This window comes from Danio aesculapii, chromosome 11 (genome assembly GCF_903798145.1).
Source record: "Danio aesculapii chromosome 11, fDanAes4.1, whole genome shotgun sequence".
Classification (NCBI taxonomy): Eukaryota; Metazoa; Chordata; class Actinopteri; order Cypriniformes; family Danionidae; genus Danio; species Danio aesculapii.
Window position 1 is genome coordinate 34,300,653 of NC_079445.1, and position 12,673 is coordinate 34,313,325.

At 37.6% G+C, this 12,673-nt stretch overlaps 1 protein-coding gene across 1 annotated transcript in view; it reads right to left on the bottom strand.

Annotated features, from left to right (window-relative positions):
* Positions 1–235: 235 nt before the first annotated feature.
* The window catches only part of col6a1 (collagen, type VI, alpha 1), a 75,757-nt gene continuing 63,319 nt past the window's right edge, over positions 236–12,673 (bottom strand). The window contains exons 27-35 of the mRNA XM_056468626.1: positions 12,011–12,046; positions 8,529–8,565; positions 7,113–7,121; positions 6,894–7,018; positions 5,073–5,182; positions 4,715–4,901; positions 3,401–3,572; positions 3,286–3,315; positions 236–3,204 (exon numbers count right to left, since the gene is read on the bottom strand). Coding sequence (XP_056324601.1) covers positions 2,603–3,204; positions 3,286–3,315; positions 3,401–3,572; positions 4,715–4,901; positions 5,073–5,182; positions 6,894–7,018; positions 7,113–7,121; positions 8,529–8,565; positions 12,011–12,046 — 1,308 coding nt within the window. The 3' untranslated portion in view covers positions 236–2,602. The remainder of the gene's footprint in view (positions 3,205–3,285; positions 3,316–3,400; positions 3,573–4,714; positions 4,902–5,072; positions 5,183–6,893; positions 7,019–7,112; positions 7,122–8,528; positions 8,566–12,010; positions 12,047–12,673) is intronic.

Genomic DNA, 12,673 nt, shown 5'->3' on the forward strand with positions numbered 1-12,673 from the left:
ACGTCCCCCTTAAGGCATTCATTGGCTAAAATCTGATTTTTAAATGTACAGTAATCATAAATTAAGAAAAGACAGCAGTAAATAAAATATTTTTGTGGTGCAAGCAAGGAGATAAATCACAGAGAAAAGACATTCTCCTATAACAACTAAATTGACACTGATCATCCACAGCTACTTCTGGTGGATTGTGGAATTTGAGCTGTTTTTCAGTATGGACACATGACAGAGGCGTTAGTGGTGGGGTGTAGCGTCCTTTATTTCAAATAACTTTACAAAGTCTCAAATACATTTCTGACATGAGAAACCCATTGGTAAACTTTGGCTAAAGGTGTAAAGAATACTTCTGAAGAAACCTGCATTTGAATAATTAAAGGAGCTAGTGTAGTGTTTCCATCGGTAGCACCAAATTTATATTCAAGTTTTACTTTCAATGCTATAAGTGCATCACAAACTAATGGACAAAAAAACTTTTAAAAATTGCTCAGATTTTGTTGCAAGCAGGGTCCAAAATTAACGCCAGAAAATGTTCATTTTGGACCCTCTGAGCAATATTTGTTTTTGTTGCATTACACTACTTTTATTTATAAAGCCTCATTCAATCCAAGAAAAATAACTTTAGTGATAACAATAAAGATAAGGTCTAAAAGAATAAGGGACACCACAGCTGAAATAATAACAGCACAGACAACATCACCCAAAACACTTTCAGTCGAAACCTATCCTATTTGTCAATTTCATGCATTTTAAGGAGCAGATGACAAAACTGAAGTTTGCACTTCATAAAGCACTTAATAAAAGAATAACATTGACATTTTTGTGTGTTTCTATGGACACAAATATAGTTATTGTTATACAGTAGTTATCATTCTTGGTGTAAATGAGCCTAACAAGTGTCTAAAGCACCATTCATGCAAAGGATAACTATAAAGATACAGTTCTATTTCTTTTAGCTTATGAACGATGAGAACAGCCAATCAAAATCCATCCTGCTTTAACAAGTGTGTGCATTTAAAGTGGCAGACAGCACAATTTCAGTTAATAGTACATTGAAATGGATGTTAATACTCCTGTAATTATCTTTATAGATATTTATCTTGGCATGAACGGTTCTTAAAGGTATAGTTCACCCAAAAATTTTGTGATTGTTTACTCTCCCTTTATTTGATTAAAACCTATTTGAGTTTCTTTCGTCTGTTGAACACAAAAGAAGATACTTTAAAGAATGATGGAAACCTGTAATCATTCACATCCATACGATTTGTTTTTCTTATTATAGATGTCAATGGCTACAGGTTTTCAGCTTTCTTCAAAATATACTATATTGTGTTCAACCGAAGAAAAAGGTTTAAATCGACTAGAGGTCAAGCAAATAGTGAGCACATTTTTATTATGGGGTGAATTATCACTTTAAAGAGACTAAATCCCCTTTTACAGATACAGACCTTTCCGGAAAATTACCGGCAATTTTCCGGAAAGGCCTGTATGTGTGAACAGGCCCTTTTTTACAAATACCAGTAAATTTGTTACGGCAATTTTCCGGAAAAAGAAGTAAGAAGTAACATTACCGGTAATTTGCCAGAATGCTTGAACGCTGAAGGAATTAAAACTCTCTGACATTAGACGTCCACTCCAACCAATCAGAACACTCAGACGCATTCACATGCACACTGTTTATGAAAATAAAATATTTTGAATATTTTTCCAGACACATTTAGTTGCTAGATGTTAGTCAGATAACGTTTCTATGTTCCTTCTTAATGCCAACTGTGTAAAAAATTATCGGTAAAATGCTTATGATAAGCCGTTGTTTGTTTACCTTCAAGCTCTGCTTCCTTCAGTTGCTTGATGCGTGTGCACATGAAGCAGCCAGTTAGCACCAGCACACACATATTCTGAACATCTCGACATATGCTTTCATCAAAGTTGTTCACAATACTTATCCATCCACAGAGCTTGTAATAGTCAAATGTTTACAGTACAAGCGCAGCCATTTAGAAGTAATTTCTGGCTAATGATGTCAGAATTTACCGGTATTTTGGAATGGATGTGTGAATGGCCTTTTCCGGAAAAATCCGTAATGTCCTTGCCTGTGTGAATAGCGTTTTTTTTTAAATATACCGGTAAAGTCGTTCCGGAAATTTTCGGGATATTTACTGGTATCACTGTATGAAAGGGGCTTAAGTCTGAATTATACAGATTCTAGCTATTCACCACTGGGAAAAAAAAATTCTGTGCCCTCAACATTGGATAGTAAACATATGATTGAGTGTTGAATGATTGAGTGTTGAATAATTTCATGGACAGCAAAACGAATGCAGCCATATATCTAGTCAAAGCCCTAGAACCCCCTCCAACAATTGTGAAACATCTCTTGAGTAATCCCCTTACTTTTAAGACATAAGTGACATAAAAATACTAATGTTTTAAAGAATTCTGACACAATCATTTACTGTCTTTTATAAAATGACTATGAAAAACCTTTCAGGTTCAGATACATCGTTCACATGAAAAACATAGACAAAAATAAAAACCCTAAAACAATTAAAGCTTGTGCTATAATGCCACCCATGCCCTTTATTCCTCGCCCCCTCCCATTACCCAATCACCCTCTCGTCTCCAGGGAAATCTTGCGGGACACAGTTTGGTAAAAGACCCCAGTGACCAATGAGCGGTAGTCGGGTACTTTAAAAAGATGGCGGTAGGCATAGGTGTTGTCATAAGGCCGGCCTCGGCTCACTAAGGTGCGTAGATGCGCTTCATTCACCTGATTTCCAACAGCCAGAACGTACAGCTCAATGCCCGCGTTGCTCACCTGCTCCACAGCTTTCTCAATCTGGATGGAGTTAACACCTTGAGAACGGCCATCCGAAAACACCAGCAGCTTCTTCTTCCTCGTCCTACCGCCTCTGAAGCGCTCGATGGCGAAGTTGAGAGCGTTTGTTACCTGCGTACCTGCATTCTGGAACTTGGCGTCTGCGATTTGAGCGACCACCTGGGTGGCGTTTGTAGAAAATTCGGCCTCCAAGTTGGCATTGTTGCTGTATTGGCCAACACCAATTCGAACCTGGAAATTTCCTCTTTCTGCTGACAAAAAGCGCTTAGCTAGCATCCGTGAGAAGTCCTTGGTCATCTCGAAGTTCTTGGCGCCAACACTGGCCGAGCTGTCCATCATAACAAGGACATCGGTGTTGTCAATAAATGAAACTGAAGAAGAGGAAGAAGCAAACTATTAATATCTCGAAGTCAAAATGCGGAAAAATCTGTGATTTGTGTTTATAAACTTACTTGGACAAGTATATGTGGGACACTTCTTGTCTGTGAAGAAAGCACGACAAGTTAATATTTCTCAATATCACATCCAGAATTTGCGAAGCACCCCAAATCTAGGTGTTCAACCCACCTTCGCAGATTTTCTCAGTCAGGTTTTGCAGGAAGCTGTCATCCAGAAGTAAACCAAAGTTGTTTAGGACAAAGGAGAAGCCTTTTCTGGGATCATCTTTACACACAACCTCATCAAGCTGTTCCGGATTGGGTTTCCTCTCAGCATAATCCGTCACTCCAACCCCACCAACCTGCCAGAAACCAGAAGAGAGTCAAGGTTTCCATTCTCTCTCTTATTGAGGATTTCATACTGTAGGACCATATTTATGTGCAGATAACATCAAATGTTAATTTGGATCACAAGTCTTCCATAATCAAATATCACCTCATCTGCAGTGTATTCAGTTCATTTGATATATGACATAACTTTCGTGTGTATTTCCTCAAAGATTCACCAAACTACATTAGCTCATTGGGTTCAAGTTAAACCCAGGCTCTTTGGAAAGAATGAGCAATTTCTGTCAAATAATGTTACCTTTGGAAGATACAGATGAACATGAATCTATCAAGGTAGCAATATTTAAACTGTACTTTTGCATTGCAATAAGAACTCTGCTGAATGTCTCTAAATGATTAATACTGTTATAGCTTATTACAATAATATATAGTACGCCTTATACTAAACTCAACCATAAAACTTTTGAACAGTCCCCAAGGATGGGCAAATTTGTTCCTGGAGGGCCGGTTTCCTGCAGAGTTTTGCTCCAACAGTAATCAAACACACCTAAACATGCTAATCAGTGTCTTCAAGTTCACTTAAAAGCTACAGACAGGTGTGTTTTGATTAGGGTTGGAGCTAAACTCTGCAGGACACCGGTCCTCCAGGAACAAGTTTGCCCATCCCAGTCTATACTGTATGTACAGTTCAGAAACCCATGTTGTTAGCGACACCGGTGGACATTAAAGAAACTGTAGCTAACAACTTGTTGCTAATAACCACCTATAACCTGTGCTTAATTTGTATTTTGCAGGGTCCTGGAACAGATTGGGGTAACGGATCCGGCATGTTACCAGAGGAGGAAGTGGTGACGTCTTATTGATTCGTTTTTGAGGCCGTATATTTCAGTTACAATACTGCACCAGGTGAGGTTTCGAGAACGTTTATTACTACATATATTGTATAGAGCTGGTTATGTCATGCTAATTAGCCATATTCATGTGTGACCAAGCCTTAATCTTGCTGGTATTTTACTGCAATTAGTGTTCATTTCAGCTAAGAACTGCATTATTGCATTTATAAGATATGTTTTTTTTTTGTTTTTTTTTTTTGCAAAAATGCAGATAGAAGTATGTTTTCCAGTGCGCCTGGGTTGCCCAAGTTCTATATCTTTACCTTAAATCCTTTGCCGCACAGCACGTTTAATGGCACTTTATCCCTGATAGTGTCTGAGCGTCCATCAGTAAGAACAAGGACCACACTCCTCTCCGTGATGAGCTTGCTGAGCATGTTTTTTAGCGAGTACTGAAGAGCTTCTCCAGTGTATGTGGCTTCAGCCAGCCAGCGCAAGTCTTTCACAGCTCTAAAATGAAAGACAGAGATAATTATCTTTATATCTTCAGACAGCGCTCCAAACTCACACAATGATGGGAAAACAAATTCCTTCAAACCACACAAGTGTTTCTTGAATTCATTATTACCATACTGTGTGCAGACAGAGGCTTTTAACTAAGAGAATGTCTAAATTTCATACTGTTTTAGGTCGGTCAGGGTCTTGATGTTGGGGTCACCAAGCTGTACCACCTCTTGAGCACTGGCACCGCTGTACTGCACCACACCAATACGAGACTCGTTGGCACCAAACTGCAAAAAAAAAGTGAAATTCAATGTGAAATAAGTTTGGAAAAGCCTGTGCATCTAGTATGTCACCACCACATTTTCAAGACTCGAAGGCACCAAATGTAAAAAATGTAAGTATCAACTAGGTCTGGGCCAATAAACGATATTGTATTGAATCGCCATAAAATTTATGTCAATAACAATGATAGGCTCTGGACTTTTTTACTCTATATTTATCTAAGAGCCAATCACACAGCAGAAATGTACAACAATGGGAATCTAAAAGTGTGTTGATATTAGAGATCTTTTGCCACCGTAAATTTATCGGCCGAAAATATGTTATGCCATTTAATGGACCCTTAAATTTTTATGGCTTTAGTTTAGTTGTTGTTGGGGTTCTCTTAAATCTGGAAGCATTAAAAACTTATATTGCAATATATATTCTTATTGTTCAATATTGAAAATAATTATCGAGATTGCATTTTTTGCATATCGAACAGCCCTAGAAGCAACTATTGACATCCATATTGTTGACCACTGATCTTAATATGATCGGGAATGTGTCTTTCTAATGTTTATAATGGTTGCAGGACCAATTATTCAAAGTCGACAGTAAATTGAAGGGTTGGAAAGTGTGGCTCGGTTTTCACCTGATAATAAATGTGTCAATCTGATTAAAAGTGAGCTTGTCTACTTTCAAAAACTTACAGATATTTTAAGGTTTGATTTTTGGAAATTCAGATTTATACATCAGTCTGAAATCTGAATAAATAAGCTTTCCATTGATGTACTGTATGTTTTGTTAGGACAAAATATTTAGCTGAGATACAACTATTATATTAACTATAAATTATTATGAAACATGATTTTTTACTTAATATTCTAAAGATTTTTGCTATAAATGAAAATCAACAGGGGCAGCATGGTGGCTCAGTGGTCAGCGCTGTCACCTCACAGCAAGAAAGTCACTGGTTTGAGCCCTGGCTGGGCCAGTTGGCTTTTCTGTGTTGAGGTTGCGTGTTCTGCCCGTGTTCGCTGTGCTCCGGTTTCGCTCACAGTTCAGAGATAAGAACTATAGGTGAACTGAATAAACTTAATTGGTCGTAGTGTATGTGTGTAATTGAGAGTGTATGGGTGTTTCCCAGTACTGGGTTGCAGCTGAAAGGGCATCCACTGCATAAAACATATGCTGGATAAGTTAGTGCTGGCGACCCCTGATAAATGAGGGACTAAGCCGAAAAGAAAAGAAAAGAAAATGAATGAATGAAAATCCATAATTTTGACTCATGCAATGTATTTTTACTGTTCCCCATAGATCATAGGCCTGGTTTGTGTTCCAGAGTCACATTAGATAAAATTGCTTTCACACTGTAAACACTCAAGTGTTCAAATGTATTCAAATAGGCACAAAAGACCACCTGCTCTCCACCTACAGACTAAACATGATCATTTTGTTATACGTTGTCAGCAAATGCACTGAAAAACAAGGCACTTATACTTCACTGAACTGTACTGAAACATGGTTATGATTATACACTTGTTGCCATTCCACATCCTATGTGTGTTCATTCATTCAACAGTACATGTGCATCGCACAGAACACCTAAAGTAATGAAGAGCATGGCAAAATAAAGTCTTGATGAATTCTCAACACAAATGCTCAAACGACATGCATTTTGATGCATGTTAATACCATGTAGAAACAGGTCTATATTTAGCTAAAAAGAAAACACACCTGTCTTAACTTGAGTCTGTCCATTATTGTCACAATGAATTCCTTAGAGATGGCAAAGTTAGAAGCTCCAATACTCTCAGAGCTGTCCACGATAAAGGCAATGTCCAAGGGTCCGCATGTGCATTCTTTACAAACAAAGCACATGCATATTAAGAAGATTGCATTGCAAAACACTAAATGAAACATGGTTCTTATATACTTCAAAGTCTTATGACTTACCACAGCAAGCTAAAAATGAGAAAGAAGCAAAGAAAGAAAACAAAATTACATTTGCTTCAAATTTGACAATATCAGGCAGATCAAAAACACATGTTATATTGAGAACAGTAATGGAAAAATTATTATTTAGCTATTTTACAGATGAAGTCTGGTCTGGGACTAATTTTAGTTAATAACTTTTAATCGTTTCACTTAAAAAGCACTTAAACATAATCAGGTCATGCAGGTCTTAAATACTTGAGAACTGTACGTTTATGAGAACATATTTTATATTATCTAACAAAAGCCTAGATCGACAAAAAATAACCTGACATGAATAGTCTGGACAGAACTAAACAAAAAAAAAAAAAAGTAATATTATATTTGGGAGGAAAATTAAATGGTTAATAAGGGTGAAGCATTCACTTAATCTCAAATGAATGGTTGGACCTATTTGTCTTGTTGGCTGAAATGCATATCGTTTTATTTTGGACATCTTTTCTGGTCTCTGGCGTCTCTTTTGTTAAAAAATATCTCACACTGATGTTTCATCTTTGAAGACAAATTGAATCCATAAAATTACTTGACACAACAACACTGTCAAGATTTTTTATTGCAACTGCAGCTGAAGATGAATTAATGCACGGGGCTGAAACCCAAAGGCCGTACGGGGCGGACAACCTTCATTTCCCAAAAATTTGGCCCATATGAAGTAAAACAGCAGCACAGAAACCTTATTCGCATCTGATTGGTTAATACTGTCAATTCCCATTTCTTTCAAACTGATATGACTTTCGCTCTGAACTTTTACACATTTCTCTTGAAAGAAACTGTGTTTTCTCTCCAGCTGGATAATGTCCTGCTTTTGCATGCCAGGATGGTGATATTAAATATCTAAGTTAAGCTTCCAAAAATAATATCAATGATAAACATGCACAATATGAGCATTTAAATTAATTCATTCTACGTTTACAGTACTTAAACAAAGAGTTAATAGACAAAGCAATGAATATCATTTTAAAGCAATAAACATTATTCTTTTGCATAAATTAAATACTTTAACCTTGATCATTTTTATGCAACTTATAAGTGTTTAAAGTAGATTTTTCTGAAGTGAAACAGATTTTAGGATTTATTTAAAACAGATGTGCAAGACTTCCTTCATACTGAGGAAGTCCCTTCATACTTCATATTCCATGAAGTGCTTTATCATTCTTTTACTTCATCCCTGACTTTTTTTTTTTTGCATGTTCTCAATTCTGTCCTGCAGAATTTTGTCAACTCTCATTTGGCGAGCCGGATTGCTGGATCATCACTTTATGGCACGAGTCAACATTTCAGTGTTAAATCAGAGTGGGCGACAGACAGGACGCCATTTATGGAGACAGTGAATCTGAGCCGTGAGTCATGGGTAAATACAAAAACAGGTCTACTCACAGCACATCTTCATGATGATATCCAGAATCTCACATTCCTACAAAGTGAGAGAGAAAGAGACACGCAGTTATACAGAGAGACTGCTGCCTCTGCAACTGATTTTTTCTGTCGCCATTTTGTATCACAAAATGGAGCCACAAGTCCATGTTGTTTTAATTACAGGAAATTCTGCTGAACTTTCTGCTCAAAACTCCCTAAAGACCCACGGTTGCTGCGAAAACATGCTTTAAAAGCTGCGCTGAAGAACAAAAGCATATAGTATGTCAAATATAACAAGAGTCCATGATAAAGATGTCAGGAGCAATCCAAATTTCTCTTATCATAAGAGATGTAAATAGTGCAGCCTTTCACTTTAGCAAAAAAAAAAAAGAGAAAAAGAGACCATCGAACTCAGCTTGAAGTGAGATTCACCCCAAACTTACAATTTACACATAGTAAAGTTGTTTCAGACTTGCGATGCTGGTTCCATAGCATGAAAAAAAACCCACTTAGGTCAGGGGCGTAGCAACCAGGGGGGATCCGTCCCCCTCATTTTTAGAGACAGACCATTTAGAAACAGGTGATTAATAATTATATGACCGCATGATCTCATACAGCCGTCCCCCCACTTTTAAAATGTCCGATACGTCCCTGACTTAGGTAGTCAATTGGAATCAAAAACTCTTTGGTGACCCACACTCTTCAAAATATCATCTTTTGTGTTCAGAAGAAGAGACAAACTCATACATGTTTGGAACAACTTGTGAGTAAATGTTGGCAGAATTTAGCCTTTATGCCTTTAAAAACTCATATAAGGAATTTCTGGCATCAAACATATTGCCCATATTTCACAAAAACAATTTGATTTTGAGAAAATAACTAATAATAAAAGTAAAATGTGAAAAAAAGAGTCTGTGTAGCATTTCTAGCTCTGCAGATCCAAGACGAGCAGCTGTGGTTTAAGATCCTCTGTTAACAGTCTATTCTGCGCATTTCAGTACAGATTGTTTAGTGAGCCTGTCACAATTGACATTTCACATGCAGAAAGGCTGTATAAATAGATGTCTGATGTTGGATTTAGACTAGTGTATACAGTGTATTTTTGTCTATTACAATAGTCAACGTGTGAGATTATGTGACTTATGATTTTGTTTCATTCATTCATTCAATTTCCTTCAGCTTAGTCCCTTTATTCATTAGGAGTCGTCACACCGGAATGAACCGCCAACTTATCCAGCATATGTTTTATGCAGCGGATGCCCTTCTAGCTGCAACCCAGTACTGGGAAACATCCATACACACTCATTCACACGTTCATACACTACAGTCAAGTTAGTTTATTCAATTTACCTAAAGCGCATGTTTTTGGACTGTGGGGGAAACCAGAGCACCCGGAGGAAACCCACACCAACACGAGGAGAACATGCACAGAACTCCACACAGAAATGTCAACTGACCCAGCTGGGACTCGATCCAGTGACCTACTTGCTGTGAGGTGACAGTGCTTACCACTGAGCCACTGTGTCACCTCTATGATTTTGTTTCATATACAAAAAACCCTTCAGACTGCTTTCTGACCAAACATCACTTGCCATCTTAAAAGGACAGTTCAAAGAAAAACTGAAAGTTCTGTCATCATTTACTCAGCATCCAATTGTTCCAGACCTGTTTGAGTTGCTTTCTTCTGTTGATCACAAAGCAAGAATGTTGGAAAAAACAGCCAAAATATTTTTGTTTGGTATACATGTCAATGTCTACTCTTTTCCAAAATTGTTCCAACAGAAGAAACATATTCATAAAGGCTTATAACCACCTGAGTGTTGAGGAAATTTTCATTTTTTGGTGAACGATACCTATAAACTATAAAGACCAGTATGATGTCATCAAGGTGGCAGGACTACCAACTTACTAGAGCATAAACAATAATAATAATTCTTTATATTTATATAGCGCTTTTTCTAGACACTCAAAGCGCTTCACACATTTTTGAGGAGAATCCACCATTGTGCAGTATCCACCTGGATGACGCAATGGCACCCATATTGCCAGAGAGGAGACAGTGATGAAGCCAATATGATATGGGGATGGTTGGGAGGCCATGATGGACAGAGGCCAGTGGGAAAATTTGGCCAGGATGCTGGGGTTAAACCCCTATTCTTTTTCAAAGGACATCCACAGAGAGTCAAGACCTCAGTTTAACGTCACATCCAAAAGACGGTGCTCACTGAGCAGTATAGAGTCCCCATCAATATACTGGGGCATTAGAACCCACACAGACAGCAGGTTGAGCGCCCCTGCTGGTCTCACTAACACCACTTTCAGCAGCATCCTAGCTTTCCCATGTGGTCTCCCAATCCAGGTACTGACCACGCGCATCCCTGCTTAATTTCAGTGGGTGACCATGTGAGAGTTGCAGAAAGCTAGCTGCGACAATAGCTATTGCTAGACTAATACTAGCACTTTTGCTAGTACACTGTAAAACCCAAAAAGTTAAGGTAACATTTGAGGAAATCGATTGCAACAAACCATTTAAGTTCATAAACTAATCCTAATGACAACTGTGAACTTTTGAATCCATTTGAGTAAACAAAGCAATTTGAGCACAGTAAAACCCGATTAATTAAGAGAACTCAAACCAACTGAGTACTGTAAAGCCCAATAAGTTAAGGCAACTCAAACCGTTTGAGGAAACCAATTGCAACAAACCATTTGAGTAAAAAACTAATCCATATGAGTACTGTGAACTTACTCCATTTAAGCTGAAGTAATGAGGTAGTTAATGAACTCTACCTTTAACACTGTGTTCAAAACTCTTTTCAAATGAGTAGAATTAACTTTCAGTAAATGTTGAGTTAACTACACTCCTTTCGTTTAATAAAGTTGACTGTTGGGTTTTACAGTGTAATTCTGCCATTACTCCACAAACCTTTCCTCCACTGCTTTATTCCACCAACACTATTGTCTCTGTTTAGTTTCATCATATTTGAAAACTGTGCACAGAAGATCTTTCTGTGCTCCTTCCGGTCAACATCACAAAAAATACCAAAATTATCAGCCTGCTTAAGTCTATAATCATCAAAATTGCTTGCTAAATAGTGGATATTTTGGGAGAAAAAAACATACATTATACAAGTACTATAGCTTATGCGCAATGTATGACATGACCCCTTCAAATGTCCCATTTATACTGTCATGCATTCATTTTAAAATCCAGCTGTTATGCACTATTAAATGATGCTATTATTCCCTCAAAAGACTAGTGCAGTGTGTGCTTGGGTCTTGGCCAGATATTTCCATAGCTACTGACTCTCAGCGATGTGGAATTCACAAAAATAATGGAAAGTGAACAGTGGAATGTCCAGGTCCATTTATTCTTGAGGACACTGTCACCCGTCGCATTGCACTTTCTCTCATGAACTGTTGGAAAATTTGCAGACTATATCCAATAACGCATGCCTTTTGTGATTTGTGCACTCAGTTTTATTCAATTTTAAGTCACTCACATCAGCTCCTTGAGGTCCGGGTGGTCCTGGTGGTCCCTGTGCATTGAAACAAGACAGATTAAATAGACAATCACATACCAAATACAAATATGACTCTTTTTTTTTGTTAGTATGTCAAAACATAAACAGGTCTGTGCCAGAGTCAGTTTTGTGACATGCTACACAGATGTAGTTCTGCCAAAGTGAAGAGGCTTTGAGACTCTTCCCAAATAAGAGCATTTCTGAGACCGACAAAATCTCCTCCTCTCTGGATGTCATCCAGTGGTAAAGAGGAACATCGCAAAATTGCAGCCTGAGAGAAATTTCCCTTCCCACACACCCATAACTCATGGCTGTTAAACGCCGTTCTACATAAGTGAAGATTTGTACTTTGCTTTAAAACTTCTTTTGGCACCTCTGGACAATATAAGAGCCTGGTTGTTTACTTATGCAAATATATATATATCCAAATGGCTTTTTAGAAAGGACCCCTAGACTTTTTTTTTTAAAATAAAATCATGGGACTATCATCATAAAATTTGAATCAAAACATTGTCAGACATTCAGCTTTATTTTTCTGGTGTTCCCATGCCATTATCCTGATAGTCACATCCATTTTGAAACTAACCGCAATTCACTTTCACCTATATTTTACCATGTTTTACTCTGTTTCTTTCCTACTTT